The sequence below is a fragment of the Lytechinus pictus genome, chromosome 13 (assembly GCF_037042905.1).
Source record: "Lytechinus pictus isolate F3 Inbred chromosome 13, Lp3.0, whole genome shotgun sequence".
In the NCBI taxonomy this organism is placed as follows: domain Eukaryota; kingdom Metazoa; phylum Echinodermata; class Echinoidea; order Temnopleuroida; family Toxopneustidae; genus Lytechinus; species Lytechinus pictus.
Window position 1 is genome coordinate 17,952,549 of NC_087257.1, and position 19,891 is coordinate 17,972,439.

A 19,891-nucleotide genomic window follows, 5' to 3' on the forward strand; every position below is an offset into this window, starting at 1 on the left:
CTAATATAAATATTTTTAAACGCAAACTGAAAAAACGTTAATTTTACAATACTCGTTGCAAGCAGGTCATGCTGAATAACTGATTTATTTATACTCGGCTTTTGTGTATATTGTGAATTATATGCGCTCATATTATATACATATACATGTATATTATTTGTTATTACTTTTTTCTTCTTAAAATTGCAACTAGCCAAAGTACCTGCTCCTGCTGCCCGATTTCTTTCTATGTTATGTACACTGCACTTCTCTGTCCCTCCCCTCTTCTCCCCCTCACATTCCATCTCTCTCCCTAATGCTATAAAACAAAATATTTCTCACATCAGTTACTTTTTTTTTCGTAAAATGCACCAAAATTGTTTGTATTTATTTTTAAAGTTCTATATATCATTACGACCCAGTGTTTTTTTTTTTTAATGAAAGTTTATTTAGGGGCTTGCCTTTTGTACAAGCTTTGCTTTTTTCGGCAAGACCCTCCGTTCTTCTTTAAAATACAATTGTCATATTAGGTAATTTTATTCATTGAATTGTGCTCCTTAAATCTAAGATTATGTTATATATATTTTATTACGTCTTGCATTATTTTCGACCTTGTTATGTTATATTTATCATGCTTATGTTGTGAAACGGAAATCAATCATTCAAATCAAATCAAACCTCCATGTGAACGATAATCACATAATGTAGGGTATCATTTTAAAGACAATTAAATGATCTATTCATTGATATTAATTACACATTGATATTTACTAACGAGTGGAATGCCTCTGGCCGTCTCACCTGCATCACGCGATTCAATATAGCAGCAGTGCTGATTTTGAAAACTACTATAACTCGCACAAGATGTTCAGTGATACTTGGTTACTCTTATTTCCACGTTTTATGAACTAGACCAATACACTTATAGAGATATGATGGCAATTCAACAAATACCCCCAACGTGGCCAAAGTTCTTTGACCTTACATGACCTTTGACCTTGATCATGTGACCTGAAACTCGCACAGGATGTTCAGTGATACTTGATTACTATTATGTCCAAGTTTTATGAACTAGGCCAACACACTTTCAAATTTATGGCTGTAATTCAACAAATACCCCAATTTGGCCAAAGTTCATTGACCCTAAATGACCTTTGACCTTGATCATGTGACCTGAAACTTGCACAGGATGTTCAGTAATACTTGATTACTATTATGTCCAAGTTTCATGAATCAGATCCATAAACTTTCAAAGTTATGATGGTAATTCAACAGATACCCCCAATTCGGCCAAAGTTCATTGACCCTAAATGACCTTTGACCTTGGTCATGTGACGTGAAACTCATGCAGGATGTTCAGTGATACTTGATTAACCTTATGTATAAGTTTCATGAACTAGGTCTATATATTTTCTAAGTTATGATGACATTTCAAAAACTTAACCTTAGGTTAAGATTTTGATGTTGATTCCCCCAACATGGTCTAAGTTCATTGACCCTAAATGACCTTTGACCTTGGTCATGTGACATGAAACTCAGGCAGGATGTTCAGTAATACTTGATTAACCTTATGGCCAAGTTTCATGAACTAGGTCCATATACTTTCTAAGTTATGCTGTCATTTCAAAAACTTAACCTCAGGTTAAGATTTGGTGTTGACGCCGCCGCCGCCGCCGCCGCCGTCGCCGTCGCCGCCGCCGTCGGAAAAGCGGCGCCTATAGTCTCACTCTGCTATGCAGATGAGACAAAAACCGATGAGGAATTATCGATCAAAATAAAAAGAAACCACTAAGAAACTCACTCATCACCACGGAAAAAGAACAGTGACTTTCAATATTGTGTCATTTTGCAACTTTTGAATTTTGACCTTGCTCCACATTTCAAGACACTGCACCTCCATGTATACCATAATTATATCATGTTTTAGGGTATCATTTTAAAGAGAATCAAATGTTCTGTTCATTAATATTAATTAAACATTGATATTTACTAAAACCGAGGAGGGAATATCGATCAAATTCAGATTTCCAAACTTTTTATGAGGAGTTTATTTTCCGAATAAATATGGTAAATAATGTACACTACACACATTAAAAACGAAAATAAAAGTAACAAATATATTCCAAACCATTTTGAACACAGAGAGGTAACCATTATGTATTCAATCATTAAGAAATAATATTTGTTCTACTTCAAACATTTCGAATGCGACAGACATAGAGAGATACTTGACATGAAGAAAAAGAGAAGATGATTCAAACTAATCATGAGTAATATTTTTCCTCTCTCTGCATAATGTCGCAGTGTTTTATTAATGAAATTGCTAATTTGTTAGAAATAATCGATATTATCAGAAAATTTCAAATATATGTGAAATAAATATAGAAACCATGACATTGAAAAGAATTTTTTTTAAACATAGATGTGGGGCTAGGCAATTCGTGGGGGGGGGGGGCAAGATGATTATGACGTCATATTTCTCTACTGAATTACAGGGGTAGATATAGAGTTACATAATATGGTGCGTTGTGGGATAGTTAAAATTAAATGCAAGTCAATTTGGGTAAAAAAATCAATCAATTTGTTCTTGATTACAATCGATATATGAATTGAAAAAAATAATAGGTACCTGTCAAATCAAATTTTGAGAGCGCGCAGCAGAAAATGTTAATATATAGACCATAAAACTAATATTTTTACAGAACACTTTTTAAAAATAAAACAAGACAATGACAGTTCGATTTCCGAGCTGAAATGTTTTTGTATATACTGACTTAAAAACCTGATATTTTAAACTCCATATATTTAAATCATCTAACAGGCGATGCGAGCGCGAAGCGCGAGCGAAAATTTTATATAGTGAAGTGAAAGATTCTTTTCCAACTCTCCCCTCATCTTAATGTATTCACTCTTCTTCCTGCTCTTCTTTTTTTTCTCCTCTCTTTTCCTTTCTTTTCTCTTTTTTTTTCTTTCTTTCCCCCTTTATTCTTTTTTTTTGCTCCGCTAATAAGGAGCGGGCCCCTGCCCCCCTTGGATCCGCCTATGTATCATTGCAAACGCATATTGTATATAATAACTAGTAATGCTTTTAACATGAGACTGCACTACAAGTTCGGCTTTGTTTAGTAGCCTCCTTCATCCCACCACTAGCCTATTGCATTATCATCCTTCTCTTTATTAACGTAATCATTGTGACAACTAATGCTTACTGTCGGAGGGTGCCTTAGCCGAGAGGTCTAATAGGCGCTAGCAGGCTGATTCTTTACAGTCAGGGTTTCGATTTCCGTCCACGTGTACCTCTACATAGCAGTGCATTTAATCGACAGTTTTTTTTTTATTAAAAAAAATGGAAATGCTATATACATCCTTGGTAACTAAATATGTATTTTTTAATTGAATTTCCGTTTGTACCCGATTGCATTATGGACAATAAAAAAATATCTGAAATATCTGAATATCTTTTAAAAGTTTACTCATAATTTCGAAATGCAAGACAGAAAATAAAGTTTGTAATTGTTGGAAATTGAATTAAACGAAAAGAAGTGAAACATCCTGCTATAAAATCAAAGTAAAATCAGAGCTCCAGGGCAAAGAGGATTTGAGCCAAGGAAATGGCAAGCACGATCACGCTACCAGACGGACCAATGAAGTGACCACTGTTACAGAGTGAGCCTTGGCAGCACTTCATGTTATAATCCAGATTATTGAAACTGACACTCTTGTCTTCCAGGTAAGGGTGGTTGGCATGGTCACAATAGGCTCCCTGTCTGCTGCACCCCCGCCGGACATCGTCAACACCCTCAATGAAAGTGATAGCACTCTACGGAGTAAAAAAAAAAGAAAGAAAGAAAAAAAAATCAACATTTTTCCCGATCGGCTGCTCGAAGAGTTCATTTTTTTTTTTTTTTTTTTTTAGGGGGTCCAAAAACTGACGTTTAAGTAAATGTTATAGATTTATTTCTACAACAAGATTATGTGCTTCATAAAAAATTGATATTATGTATTGCATGTATTCAGACCTGGAAACAGAACATTTTAAGGACTGTTGTATATCTTGCTAACGCAAGCGCGAAGCGTGTTCTAAATTTGTTGTATACACTGACCTGAATAGGATTTTGTAGGAAATGAAGATGATAAGTTTTTCACTGATCAAATCATATGAGCGCGAAGTCATCTGGACACCCTTGAGCATTCTTTTTAATTATTGACGTACATAAACCACGCCAATCTTTACACATTGCTCCTATTTATGATTTTTCTATTTTACAGAAGAAATAAATATTTGGTATCAAATTAAAGCTAATGACAAAGGAAATGTAAATATATGAACTACATGGCATTCGAATCACCTGCAGATAATTTGAATGTCATTTAAGGTCTTCAGAGGTAAAATTGGGGCACAGAAAGTAATACAACATAATCTCATGTTTAGAACACAAACATCTAGCGTATAATATTTATCAATGGCTGAAAATGGTAGTTGATGGTGTGTATCATAAGAATCTGGCAGTTGCCACTTTGGCACTTAAAAGCAATTGTTTTAATTGACACCGATTAAAGGCCACGCCACATTTATCACATCCTCTTCCTAGTGACTTTTCTGTTTAACGAAATAAACACATGTTTGATATATATCCTCTCGAGATACATACCCTTAACTACCATTTTCAGCAAAAAAATGCATATAATACGCTACATGTTTTCTATACATGAGATGTTTTGCATGTTGTATTTTTTTTTGTGCCCCAATTTTACATTTGAAGACCTTAAATGGCCTTTAAATGAACTGCACGTGATCCATATATTTACATTTGATTTTTATATAATAGAGCTTTGATTTCATAATAAACATATGTTTTCTGTAAAATATGAAATTCATGAATGAGATCGTGTAAATATGGGCGTGGCTTATGACGTCAATAGAAAAAAAATGTTAAAGGGTGCCCCTCGAATTTTCGAAGTAGTTATCCTATACTACTACTTTGAGCACAAAAAAAGAAGGAAATATATACCCAACCTGACGGTCATGTCAAAATTTCGGTCATATATCTCCCTGACTATTAGCTATTTGATAAATGAGGGTGCAAGGTGTCCTTTCAGCTCACATGTGAGCTGAGTCAGTATATAATCATATTTCAGCTCACATGTGAGCTGAAATATGATTATATACTGACTCGAAGTCCAATGTTTTAAGTACTATTCAAACTGGGGAAAATCATGAGGGGGACATGAAGAGGGTAATATGTCAGTAAATGAATAAAAAAGCGCAAAACGCGAGCTGAAGTTTTATAGATTAAGAAGAGAAAATGTGACAGTTTAGACCAATTTTGTAATCATGGGCATTATTTCACTAAACAAAATAATGAAATATCCTCATTAAAGATTGAATGTGAGCGCGAAGCGCCATAGGAAAAAATTAAAATAAGGAAGAAGAAGACTGAAAAAATGCAGAAGATGAATGCATTCAAGAAGGAGGAGCAAGAGGAGGAGCAGGGAGGAGGGAGAGAAGGCGAATAAGAAGGAATGGAAAATGATCATTAAAGCGTATCATATCCTACATGTAATCGTAACTCACATAACATAGACCCTGGCAAAATGAGTACCTCACTCCTTCCCCGAGAGAGTCGAAGCTCAATCCGCAACCGGGGTTAAAATAACCGGTGTATGGTATTTCGCTGTGACGGCATTCGTAACATGTTTGGCCCATTCGTTGTTCAGAGATGATATCATCCACAGAATCACTGTTGCACATGTCGGTGTTACAACATTGTCGACAATCTGAAGGGCTTGTGCAGCTTTGATTGCAGTGTGACGCAATTTGTGACGTGGTACCCTCATAGCAATACCGATCAATGTCGTAATTTTGAGACGGCAGCGATATTCTCGTCTGTGGAATATGAGTAAGAAAGAGTTAACTATGTGCATTAATAGAGCTTCACAAATAGCGTATTTTTCGTCGAAAATAATTTGACTTTTATTAATAAAGCATTGTAATAGTGGATTATAATGTCGATGGTATTTTCAGCATTATGCTTTCTTTTTTATTTAAATCAAGTATTTGTTGAGGTGGATTTGACCTTTTATCAACGTAGGTAAAGACACGTTTGCAACCATGTTTTGATATTAAAAATATAATATAATATTTTGTATAATCATTAGAAAACATGATGTGAAAAAATTACATTGCCCTGTAGTGTCATAATGAACCAAATATTTTTTAGTTTCAGGTATGGAGCAGCGGGCAAAATTCATAAAAACTTTCGACATTTATTACAAAATCCAATTTTCTGATAGATTTTTACATAATATATTCAGAAAATGATATCACAATTTTCCCTTCTCTCTATTTTTGAGGAGGTCGTGTTTTGGGCAGACAAGCACCTCTCAAGCCCCCCCCCCCCCCATCTGAACGCAACTTCGGAGCGGGATTTGAACCTAACACCTTTTCTTACATGCTTGAACAATGCTCTACCATTAAAAAAAAAAAAAACACCGGCGTTTTTGCAGTGCATTGCACGTGAGGTATTGAGCCTCATAATCAAGCCGAGTCGATTTAGCATTAAAAAAAAAAAAAAAAAAAATCGAATTTTCTATGATTTTTTTAAATAGTATTTTCTATCCTACCAATTATTAAAGAATTCATTGTCTTTTAATACTCACGACACAAGTTCCAGTGCAGTCATTGTCAATGTTGACGAAACTGTTGGTTGGGCTGGGTGCTGAGCAGTTGCTCGATTCAAAGACACCTTCTAGCTCATCAAAGGGCACATTATTCTCTGTGCAGGTATAGCACGACACGGCACTTGACAACGTCAGGCATCCTTATGAATAATGATAATAATTTTAATGATAATCATAATGATAATAATAATTTTCGATTTTATTAAATTAATATAGGGGCGACGTTACCAAGGGAAAGGCAGCGACAAGATCAATTGCGTAATGATCCCAGCATTTTCAGAGGGCTTAACATGGCGTAATGATAATGATAACGTTTTATTTGCCCAGGGTGCCACTTAAGTTAGGAAATTGCTCTACCTGCCGGCCCTGCATATAACATAATATTATTATTAAACCCTTCTCCAGTCTAAATGCTGAGCGCTGAGCAAGAAGACAGAAGCTTCCAAGTCTTAAGTGTAACTCGGCCAAGGATCGAACCCACGACCCCCCGTTCATGAGGCGAACGCTCCATCATCGAGCCAACATTCGTTGAGGGTAAAAAAATCGAGCAAGTGAAGCAAGCGAGCAAAAATTAAGATAGATTTTGACAAACTATTACACAAAAACTGTATTTCACCCTTTCCCCATTTTTGATGCTGTGCATATTAAAAAAAGAACTAATGCTTGAATATTCTCACAAATGTAATCGAAATCGTGAAATACGAGGCAAAATGGCATCCTGGGAAGAGACGTATACAGGACGCGGGACAAATTGCTGAAATACGAGACTGTCCCTTGAAATATGGGACGTCTGGTACCATGGCACTCAGCTACCGACTCAGACAAGAATGAAAAGAGGGGAAATCGGGTATATATAAAAAAGAAATAAGAACATCCAGAATTCTTTATAGGGGACATTACTTTTTGTCCAATTGAGAAAATAATTGCACAGCAAAAACTGTGGTGTTAACCGGTGTACATAGAGGACCACACCAATTATTTTACACCGGTGTTAAATTGGTGGTGTTAGTTTTACACCTATAGGTGTTATTACAACACATATGGTTGTTACGTTTACACACTTTGGTGTTATGTTCAATCTCTAGGGTGTTATTTTAACACCTCAGGGTGTGGTCCTCTATTAACACCAATTGGTGTCAGTTTTAACACCACAGTTTTTACAGTGTGGGTTCATATTCCCCCTCCCCTCCACCCCCATCAAAATATTACAAAAAGCCGATATACATGAAAAAATAAAATTGATTTAATTGATTTATTTTCCAATAAATATAAATTTGATGCTCATTATTAATACATAAGTGTACAGATAAAAAATGACAATGATAACAACAACAATTAAAACGGCGTTGTAACTAAATAAGCATTAAATATCTCATTTAATGATGTTTACACATTTATACGATAAAATTGTTGAGCAATTTAATGATGCATCGGTCAGAGCTGCTAGGTACGATGCTATGGGGGGGGGGGGGGGGGTTCCTACCCATTCAAGTCAACCTAAAAGTTTGCCCACGTCTTACCCTACTGTTAAATGTGTGAATCGAGTCCGACACAAATCCCCATTTCATACAGAAGTTTCATTGTCATTGCGATTGTTAACTTGATCATAATTCCAATCTACTACTGATTGGCTGTTGGGGTATAAAACTATACGATATTCAAAGAACCAAAGAAATCATGCGAACACCAATTAGCCGCCATTCTTTTAAGTATATTAGTATTGTTGTTAAACTTGATATTCTTGGTTGACATATTTAGCATTCATTAATCAATATGGTTGATTGTTTGCCTTTTTATTCGAAGTTTATACCTATCGCCCCCTTCCCATGATCGCCCAAACACACACATTTCTCAAACTTATAACGGATAACTGTTACTCCGCAGTCAAGTTCAAAATCATATCTAGTTATTCCTAGCAGAAAAAATATACAGTACAAAATCATAACGTATAACTGTATTCTATTTAGCACTATAACGTACAGAGGGAGGGAGGCTTGTGAGGCAATGATCCAAAACATATTCACGGTCAAGAAAAAAAGGAGAAAATGGAGAAAAAGAAAGAGAGGGAGTGAACTTTGAATTTGGATCATTGTGTCAAAATATATCACAAAATTATATTTTGGGTATAAAAGGTCCTAATTTTTGCTCGCACGCTTCGGTCACTTTTTTAATAATCTAAGACATTTATAGTGCCCGCTTCCCATCAAAATACCTTGGCGCCGCCCCTACGACCGGCCTTGTCATTGTTTCATTCAATTTACATATTCAAATTTATGTAATTTTAGATCTCGAGGTTTCAAGTTTCGCTCTATTGTTATTTTGCCATTAAGGTTGCCATGGACTTATACGGTGACCATGGAACCGAAAGATTTCCATAAAATCTAAAAGATTTATGGCATTCTTTTTTATAATTTTGTTTTTATTGATGGATGTTTAGATTTAGAGTTATGGCCCAAGGCAATGGGGATAATTTATTTCCTGATTACATTACAATAAAAATATTAGTATGGTATAATTATAAACCTCTTTACAATACACAGTTCTTCAAGGAAAGAGCGCATCGAGAATTATTGATTTCTATACTTTTTTCCTTAACTTCATCACTTAGAATCTCTATAATAATCATACATAACTCATTTCACGCATGGTTGTGCCTACACATCAATGAGATAAGATAGGATATATAGGATCGTGTATGTTTTAAGGCTGCGGCACACCTTACGATTGGTCTGCGATCCGATGTTGGAATAAAACTTAGTAGAATTTGATGTTCTTATTGAGACATGGAATATCTTACATTGTAATGTTCAAAATCATCGCACGAATACCTGTTCAAATCTGTGACTATGCTATCATCCTTACTATGATAAAAGAGAATTTAATATCTCGTAATGACGTCATAGCAATCGTACGTACGATTGGCTACGATTTGAAACTAATTTTGCCTTTACTCCAAAATATGGTTTAGCAATCGTCCATAATCGTTATATTAAGTAACACTCATAGTTTTCATTAATATTTTCAGAAAAGTAGCTATGAATGAAAACTTGTTCTAAAATCGGATTGTGGACCAGTCTTAACATGCTAAAGGTATGCGCGCGATGGCTTTTTAGAAATTGCATTTATTAATCAAAACTGTGATTAAGTTGTGATAAAGAAGTAGTTGATAAAGCATCGACTGATCTTGATTTAATTTTTATTGGTCACTCTGTGTAAATAAATTTCATCACCGATGGAAATAGCAACGTATTGGTACTGGTACAAATAAAATCGTCTCTTGTGATTTCGGTTTCAACAAGTACGTCACCATTTGTTTGAGCGTTATTGAAGAATGATCCCGTGTAATCAAAGATTATAGACCATGCAATAATTAGTTGGCATGTTTTTTTTTAAACAAAAACAGTTGGCAAGGGTATTTTGTACAAAAAATAAAGAAGATAAAATTATGGGTTTAGTATATAGGCATATAACATAACGTAATGATATCAAGATAAAGAGTTGACAAGATTGTAATAATATATACCGTCAGTCAAAGCATCCGACTTATTTTACATTAAAATTATAAATAATGCGTGAATAGTATACTAATTGGGCGATGTGGCGTGCGCCTGTAATCCAATTAACCTTCGTCGTGTCTTTCGAATGGTGGCGTTGAGGGTCAATCACAGACATAAATAATCATATCCAATTATTGATACACGTCTGAAAAATGTCACACACTCACCCTTCCTCACTCACCCACACACTATAAGTGGATATTTAGCCCAAGTCTAGCTAGTGTACACCAAATGAAAATAGTAGAGTGAGAAGGAGGGATTCATAAAATCATATATAGTAAGCCTTGGGGGCACTTATCCCCCCTTAAAAAAAATCATGGTCGACCAAGGAAAAAAAGACGAAAGGAAAGAAGAGGGAAGGGTAAAATGTCATATTATTTTCGAAAGTTTGATTTTTTAAATAAATATGTCAAAATTTTGCTTGCTTTGCTCGCTCACAACCTTTTTATAAATTTTATCCGATACGACACAATTGCCCCCCCTCATAATTTCTTGCAGGGTTAGGTCCTCTAGGGAAAACAAATTGTGTCTGTTTTGACGCCCCAGTTTTAAAATTTGACGATTCTTTCCAGAAAGTATGTGACAACAACCCCCGGCTGCGATTGTTTTTTCGTCAGTACGCATGCACCCGACGCAGTGGGAGTGACGACTGGGGTTTATTTAGTCAGATTAAACCTCAAGAATATTCATATATCGTTATTTCCGATCCTTTCATCAGCTCGATTTGTGTGGCTCAATCAGTTAGCCAATCCTACAATCGAGTTCATACGCAGATTTTTTAAAATTAAAAATTGAGGCAAGACTCTGAAAAAAAGTACAAGATTATTTGTAATCTGATTCAAAGCTTCCAAAGCAGCCTAATATTTCGTCGATTTCGACTGCTCGCGTCTGGTGCATAACAGGGGCCGCGGAAGCGGGGTGGGGGGGGGGGGGCTGGGGGCTTTAGCCTCTCCCCCACTTGTTTCCAAAACCGTGTACAAAAACGTAAAAATTACCATATCATGGGGATCTTTTGCATGGTCACCCCCCCCCCCACTTTGAAAACCGTTCAGCGGCCCATGCACAAGTACTGACAAAGAAAATCGCCGCCTGGTCCACTAGCCATCCAACCCAATTCCTCTAATTCGTACTTACCTGCAAATACGAATAACACAAGGAGATCCATGGCTAGTTTATCACTTGAAGACAATGGAGCAGTCCTTTATTTTTTGTGTTCTTTCTATAAGGCAATTAAAAAAAACATTGTGGTTTAATTATTAACGCAGGGCAAAAAGTTTCAGTGAAAGAAATGCCAAACATGAAAGTAAACCATCGATTCGGAAGTAAAAATCCTTCACTAAAATATGCAATTCTATAACCAAGAATGTGTATATCAAGTTCAAAATACAACGTATTGCTTCAATCAACATTATCAGACTGTTGACCTTAGGTTACCACAAACTTAATAAATAAAATGAAAAAGTAAGAAAAAATGTCAAAAGTTCGGACTTCGACTTGAAATTACTGTTTGCCCAACAGATAGTTTACATTAATCTATGTTTCCTCTTAGCATCCGGCTTAATTGTCTTTTAATGATAGTCATAAAATACTCATAATTTTGCGTAAAGAATCTCTAAGTATCTGTTTAAAGGTCAAGTCCACCCCAGCAAAATGTAACATTGAACATTTCATCGAAATCAGGTGTAAAATAAGAAAGTTATGGCATTTTAAAGTTTCGCTTATTTTTCACAAAACAGTGATATGCACAACTCAATGACATGCAAATGAGTCAGTCGATGATGTCCATCACTCACTATTTCTTTTTTTTTTTTATTGTTTGAATCATACAATATTTCATTTTTTACAGATTTCACCATAGGGACCGACTTGACTGAATCATATAGTATTACACAATGCTAATTCTACATGTTCATAGAGGAATGAATCACTGTTTCACTTGACAATGAGGAGAAAATTAGAATATTTCATATTTCATATAATAAAATACAAAAGAAATAGTGAGTGGATGACGTCATCAGTCTCCTCATTTGCATACCAGCCAGGATATGCATATAACTGGTTTTTTTTAATTAAGAGAAAATTTAAAATGCCATAACTTTCTTATTTTACATCCGATTTCGATGAAATTTTCAGTGTTATGCTTGTTGGATTTTTCTGTTTTTATTCAAATCAATTTTTTGTTGGGGTGAAGTTGTCCTTTAAGATAACAAGGAATGTTCAATGGATGCGTGTCAATACAAGATCATATTAAAGTGTAAATGATGACAAAGTGCCAAATTTTTGTTGACTGTCTCTTTTTTGAGCGCTTAGAAACATGTATTAAGCGTAATCTATAAATGTTATATGTAATTATTATCATTAAAGATAGACAGGCATACGCTCTAATTGGATCAATATTAAGTGAGAATTTTTTAACATAGGCAAATTAATAAAGATCATACAATTTTCATAATAATAATACCAACATGCTTATACAGTGCATATCAAAAACAAAATTACACTTTCAAAAAGCCCTGGGAATTAAAAAATATACAACTTGTGGGTAATTTTTTAACATATAATCTTGGGTTTGGGTCTCATCTATCCAATGAAAGTAAAAGTTTTGACAGAATGTTACACTTGAGTGAGCACTGTCCATTTTTGTAAAGCTCGCAGAAATCTTTTTGCGCAGAAATGCTCGTTTTCACGCTGTGTCAAGGGGAAAGGGCGATATCAAACTTACACTGCAAAACATTTCTTTTACATTTCCCTTGCACTTTTAGTCAATTGAAATAAAACGGATACATTTAAGCATTTTGTAACAACTTTGCTACCCCAATTGAAATTTCAACACTTAGTAAGCACAACCTTTACCCTTTTTGTGTCAACTGGATCTGAGACATAACTGAATTTGAGCAAAAGTTTATATCAGACATCTTCAACATTTTTTCACTAAGTTTTTATCATTCAAAGTGGGTTTACATTTCATTTTTCATTTAATTCTTGTTTCTCCACACTTTTCCCAAGCTTGACAATGATTAACAAAATGAAAATCAAGCCTAAGCCATTTCATGTAAATCACAGCTGTAAAGCAAATATCGTCACGATGGTCTCGGTGTGTGGGGGAGTGGGGTGGGGCGCAATGCACTCTTCGAAGTGTTTTGTGCAAGGAAACAAGTTTAAAAAGGTAAAATATATCTTCAAATCAAATTTACTAGCTAAATTTCACGTGTTCTTCATGATTAAGGTCTACTTTTATTCGCATAACTATTTCAAAGTTCTGCGCAAATAATTTTTCACTAACTTTTCAAAAGTAAGTGGTGCTCACTCAAGCGGAAATATTTTTCGACAGTTATATCGTCATTTGCTTAAATGGATCTGTACCAATGTTAAAATGTGGAAAAATCTTCAGGATATTACAACTGTATAATTTTACAGGATTTTTTTCTAAGTGTAAACTTTTTTTTTGATACGCACTGTATAGCGCATATCACTGCCAAATTTTTATTGGATATTATTACCCTGGCTATAGCCCCGCAGCCTTTTACAGCGCGTTGGCATTTCAAGGAATAAATTCCTGCCAGGTACCCATTAACCTCACCTGGGTCGAGTGCAGCAAAATGTGGATAAATTTCTTGCCGAAGGAAATTACGTCATGGCTTGGACACTATCAGCATGATCGGGGCAAATCGTCCCCAAGCAAGCACCACGTCAATTTTTCTTTGTTCCCATTTCCTCCTTAATACCCCCCACCCCCTCCATAAAGTGGCGCCTGTGGCACATGTCCCCCCACCCTATTACGCCGCTGCATTTTATTGGATAAAGATTCTTAGTATAATTTTAAATGTATGATTAGAATGCACTGGATTTAGAATATGACGATAATTTTAGCGCAAGAACGTCAAAAATGTGCCCTGCATGCGGATTGAACCCACAACCTTATAGGCGGGCGTTCTACCACTGAGCCATCTGGTGTCAGGAGGAAGGTATTAAAAGGAGAGGAAAATAAAGTAGACTGGACTGATATATTCAAATTCAAATTCTGTATTATGTCGAAATGAAATATAATACCAATTCCTTACATACATCTGCCTAATTACTTCCAATGATATTATAAATGATAATTAACATAAGAAATTTACATAAAATAGAACATTTCTTGCAAACAATTTGTAATACATTACTTATTTAGAACTTGTTGAAATGAGAGGGCGGGATATACGCTAAAAGTCTTTAGGGGTTCTAAAAATGAGGGGAATTGACAAGTTGTAAGCTGTAAAAAAAAAAAAAAAAAAAAAAAAAAACAGGAGGGTAATAAGCCAAGCATTTTGAAGGGGTCAAAATGTCATATGGAGCAATAATTCTGAAAGTTGCAAGTGAGATATTATCTTGCCATCAAAAACATATAATGTATTGATTTTTGAGAAAAATTATATTAAGTGCCCTTCTGATAATTGAAATTTGCAATGTTTAAAAGTCTATAAATCTTGATATTTTGTCAAAAAAACTACCATCATCGTAAAATTTAAGGAAAATTGAAAATAAATGAAGGAACAATAAATAAGAATACTCGTATCAAAGAAAGTTTGCCAAAATTATAGAATGAAGTACAACTAAAAAGCAATGCTAATAATTACAGTTTTTAATTCATATTACACTCTGAAAAAGATTGAGTAAAAATGTTCCATTGGGGTAATTATGTGTCCTACCAACATTGGGCATTTCTTTTGGGCACTTTATTTTATCCAGTATGATGAAAATGTTGCCCATTCTAAAGTAATTGCTGCTTATTTTCAACCTTACTGGATAATATGCTTATATTGGGCTTTGTACAGGCCAATATGGCGCCAAAAAGGACCCCCACGAAGGGAAGAAAGGGTCCGAAAATTAGAACCCCATCATTTTTGGTCTAAAGGGACCCTATTGAAGCCAAAACAACCAACAAATCAATTTTGGCACATAAGTCCTACGGGAGCTGTGTCAGTGACATACCGTACAACACTATTGGGTAAAATACTGCCCCAAATTGGTTGGACACATAATTACCCTCGTGCTGGTTAAAATTTTACCCAATATTTTTTTACAGTGTATACAAGAACCAATTTAAGTTTTTATTAATCTTAATTAGGAAAATCATAAAATAAATGACAAAGAAAAAAAATCAGATATATGCCTACTTACTCTACTTATCCTCTTAATCGAATTATCGAATGTTCTCTTCCCAATGAGATCGAGATGCGTAACTGTATACTGTGAGGTCGTGACACTTGTCGAATCCAAGTGATGTTCCAATCTGATATCGACTCTTTGGCGGCAATAATATTATAGTTGCAAACGCTCAATGAGGAAGTGAAATTGCACAAAAATAGTGACATTAACACGCTGCCCTCAGTGCGTTTGGTAAGCCCATCATAATGATGCTGTCGCCTTATTTCATACAAAACATTTCTTCACACTATTTGTTCAATCTTGATCTTCGGTCCTTGATCATTTAATGTGATGCAATTCAATTTGAAATGAAAGAATTTTAGTTGGGGGAAAAATGAGAACATTAATTGTGAAGGAACATGAATGTCGTTTATTATCAAGCAGAGATTTTAACAACGTGCACCCAAGCGATCACATTTTTATCCATGAAACACTTAGGCTAATCATCCTGACGTATATACAGACATAATTATGTGAGGATCCATGATTTTCCTGGGGAGGCACCGACATTTTGCGAAATATTTTTGAGGGGGGTCCATATGGCTTAAAGGGACGTCCTTTAATGTTGTCCTTGTCATCTCACTTGAAAAAGAGGATAAAAAAGATCATTTCTGATCATATCACAGGAAAAAAAATATGCCAAATGCCCAATTCGCATAGAACTCGGGACCAATCTGAGAGAGTCACATATACAGGTGTATTAAAATCTTTTTCTATGTTACTCAAGATTAATACATAAAATTATCAGTAAAACCTGCCTTAATTAACAACCGGCCACCTCTCCACTAGAGCATGGGCGGAAATCTCTTCTCAAAGGTGAGGGGGACACAATTTAGTTTTTCATTGTTATACACACACACTGACCCATCCACACACACAGATACCATAATATTTTTAAACATTTTTTGTTTGTTTTGGTTTTGGTTTAATTTGTCCATTATGTTCGTTCTGTTGCTTATTCTATAATTTACTTTATTTGTTTATTTAGCAAATAAATACTGAACAAGGCCAAGTGCCAAAAGTTTTGTAACCCAGTGTATTACTTTGCTTCATTCTTGACCATCATTCTCCTACATAAAAATCTGGAAAGCGTTTGATACAATTAACCATGAAATACTTTTCTATAAATTATCAGATTACTGTATCAGAGGGGAAGCTTTACAGAGGTTTATGAGCTAAATTATCGATAGAATTCAGTTTGTTACTATAAATAAATCAGAATCTAAGGCCAGTTGCCTGTGGAATTCCACAAGGTAGTATTCTTGGCCCTCTTTTATTTGCACTTTATGTAAATGATATGAAAAATTAATCTCATGTCCTATCATTTATGATTATCTTTACTGATGATTCTAATATTTTCTGCACATATCATGATCCACATTCACATGTGAGCACTATGATTACAGAATTTAAAAAAGTAACAAACTAGATTAAAGCCAAAAAACTGTCATTGAATAAAAAAATACATGCTTTTTGGTCAGTCATTGTAACATCTGCCGCATCAAAGACTCGACGATATACTGAAAGTAAAGAAGTGCAAACAACAAAGTTCTTAGGTCTTAATATTGATAACATTCTTACATGGAATGATTATAATTTTATATTTGCAAAACTGTGGCAAGAAATATTGCAGCTATCAACAAGGTCAAAAACTTTCTTCCAGCACAGGCACTAACTACCTTATCTTAATTATGGGATTCTGGCCTGGAGAAATGCCTCTCAAACGAGACTCAATAGTATCCGACAGAAAAAGTACTGGTAATAATTTGCAATATGCCCTTTAGAGCTCTTTAGTTTCGTCAGTGACCTGTACCGCTTACAACTATTTCAATTTATGTATCAGCTTGATTAAAAAAATAGTATACCTAATGCTCTACAAAATAAATTTATAAGAAATAATTCTTTCCATTTATATAATACTAGACAGTCTAATGACTACAACTAAAAGCAGAACGGTATTTTTTTTCTAGCAAAACTGTATTACTTGATACTTGATGTGATAATTCTTATTGCAGCTCCAAAAAGCTAAACTGGAATGAACTTTGCAATATGTCGTGAAAGATTGGTGTCATAGTGAAGATCTCTATTTTACAATAAAAGGAGAGTGCGATGTGCAAGTAAGAACCTGGATAGATCTTAAAGAACAAGAGATCCGGTTGGAGGCTGCAGATTTCTAATGATGGGAAGCGCAACCTCTTTGAATGCTGGTAGACCTGTTTTGTATGCAACCTCGCCAGGCAGGTGGTTCCATATTCGGATAGTCCTTGGGAAGAAGGAGTATTTGTATAGGAATCAATTGACGATTTTGGCACAGCAAAGTTCAGTGTATGGTCCTTCATTGCAAGATATGTTGCCGGAGTGACTATAGCTGGCATTGGCATGTTGACCAGTCTGTAGTGAATCTTGAAAAGAAGAGAGCATTGGTCCAGGAGTCGCCGATGATGTAGTGTGTCCCATCCGTGAGCAGACAACAGGTGTGAGGATGACGTAGACCACTTGTAGTCATGGGCAACAAACCGAACTGCTGTTCTTTGCACTCGCTCAAAGTTTCTGATGGCAGTCAAGGTGTAGGGATTCCATGCCTCTGAGGCGTATTCAACATGTTCAAGCTGGGGTCGAACCAGAACTGTGTAAGCTCTCGACTTCACTTCTCTTCAGCATATGGCGAAAGAGTTCGGCGGATAAGTCCTAAGGTCTTGCTGGCTTCAGTTGCCTGATATTTGGGCAATGTGTATTCCAGCAAAGATCTGGTGTTGCAGTTACTCCCAGGTACTTATACTCCGAGACTCTTGGGACAATACCATCCGAGATCCTTGGATTGCGTTTCCGAGTAAAAGACATCACACCACATTTTTTAACGTTAAAGTGCATGAGCCAAGTTGATGACCATAAAGTTAAAGTATGAAGGTCCTGTTGCAGAGCATTATAGTCAGTCTGATGAAATTTCGCGAAAGATTACACAATCATCAGCAAAGAGACGAATGGATGATAAAATGTCATCTTTGATGTCATTGATAAAGAGTAGGAAGAGAGTAGGGCCGATAATTGAACCCTGTGGTACTCCTGATGAGACCTCCTTCCATGGTGATTGACTCCCATCAACAACGGCTGACTGTGACCTTCCAATAAAAAAAAGCACGGATCTAGTTGAGAGAATCCCCAGAGATGCCATGATATTGTAGTTTGATGGAGAGACGTTCATGCGGTACTGTCGAAGGCTTTCTGGAAAATACAGAAAAACAGCATCAGACTGACAACGACTTTGAAGTGTTTGAGATCCACTTATGGACCACCGAGGTAAGTTGTGTTACAGTTGATAACCCTTGTCGAAAACCGTGTCGTGCATCGGCAAGAATGTTATTTACTGCAATGTGCTTTGAGATGTGGCTCAGAACGATGTGTTCGATGATTTTGCAGGAGATACAAGTCAAGGAAATTGGCCTGTAGTTGGATGGGTCACTTTTGTCCCCTGACTTATGGATCGATGTTACAAAAGCTTGTCTCCATTGGGATGGAACCACACCATTATCATAACTTTGCTGAAAAAGGAAGGCTAATGGTGGTGCAATTTCATGAGCCACAAGCTTGAGCAGTCTTGGTGGAATCTCATCAGGCCCACTTTCCTTTGAAGGGTTTAGCTGTAAGAGTTGCTTTTCAACACCAGATATATGAATATACAGCTGGCCTATGGCTGGATATGGAGAGGGACCTTTCTGAGGCATTGAGTGGACATCTTCTTGGGTAAAAACAGATGTGAAGAACTCATTCAAGCTTTCAGCTTTGTCAATATTGGCGTAGCACACAACTTTGAAAATCTGGAATTTTTGGACAGAACAATAAAATAGGCACCTAATCTGAACCTTTTAAAGTAATCATCTAAAAACTTCTTCATTCCTATTGATGTAATCAAATATCTTTTGAGCTTTGTTACTTATATCCACGGTGGTAATTATTTGAAGTCAAAATTATGTAGGCCTACATGTATATCATAATTATATTTTGTATATTGTAAAAATTCGTATAGATAATAATTTATAGAATTTTGCTGATAATTTTGCTCGGTTTCAATCACATTTACCCTTGTATAAAATGTCGACAGGGTAGGCGTGTAGTCAGGGGGCAGTGCCCCCCCCCCCCCAAAAAAAAAAAAAAAAAAAAACGTCGTCAAATGGAAAAAAACGAATGAGAAAAGGGAAAGAAGGAAAAAGCAAAAATGAAAAATAAGCGAAACTTTAAAATGTCATAACTTTCTTATTTCATATCCGATTTTGATGAAATTTTCAACACTATGCTAATTTGATTTTTCTCTCTTTATTCAAATCAACATTTTTTTGGGTGGACTTGACCTTTAAAGGTGTACTCTAGGCTGAAATAAATATGGTTTGAACATATTGTAGCATAATGAGTTATACCTTTATGATGTATTTCATAGTTTAATCGTAGAGGGCGATATTTTTAGTTGTGATCACAGAGATACGATCTTACGT

General features: G+C 35.5%; 1 protein-coding gene across 1 annotated transcript; it reads right to left on the minus strand.

The window, feature by feature from the left end:
- Positions 1-1,819: 1,819 nt before the first annotated feature.
- On the minus strand, positions 1,820-15,831 carry LOC135156371 (uncharacterized). Its single transcript, XM_064108694.1, has 5 exons — positions 15,378-15,831; positions 11,352-11,436; positions 6,640-6,800; positions 5,555-5,866; positions 1,820-3,799 (listed from the first exon to the last, which is right to left on the minus strand). The coding sequence occupies exons 2-5, from the start codon at positions 11,380-11,382 to the stop codon at positions 3,554-3,556; spliced, it is 750 nt and encodes a 249-aa protein (XP_063964764.1). The 5' UTR covers positions 11,383-11,436; positions 15,378-15,831; the 3' UTR covers positions 1,820-3,553.
- Between the last annotated feature and the right edge of the window lie 4,060 nt (positions 15,832-19,891).

Coding starts and splice junctions, on each gene's coding strand:
- LOC135156371 (XM_064108694.1), bottom strand. CDS start 11,382: ATGGATCTCCTTGTGTTATTCGTATTTGCAG. Junction 6,801..11,351: donor TGTGTTATTCGTATTTGCAG/GTAAGTACGAAT, acceptor ATTATTCATAAG/GATGCCTGACGTTGTCAAGT. Junction 3,800..5,554: donor TTTGCCAGGGTCTATGTTAT/GTGAGTTACGAT, acceptor TTTACTCCGTAG/AGTGCTATCACTTTCATTGA.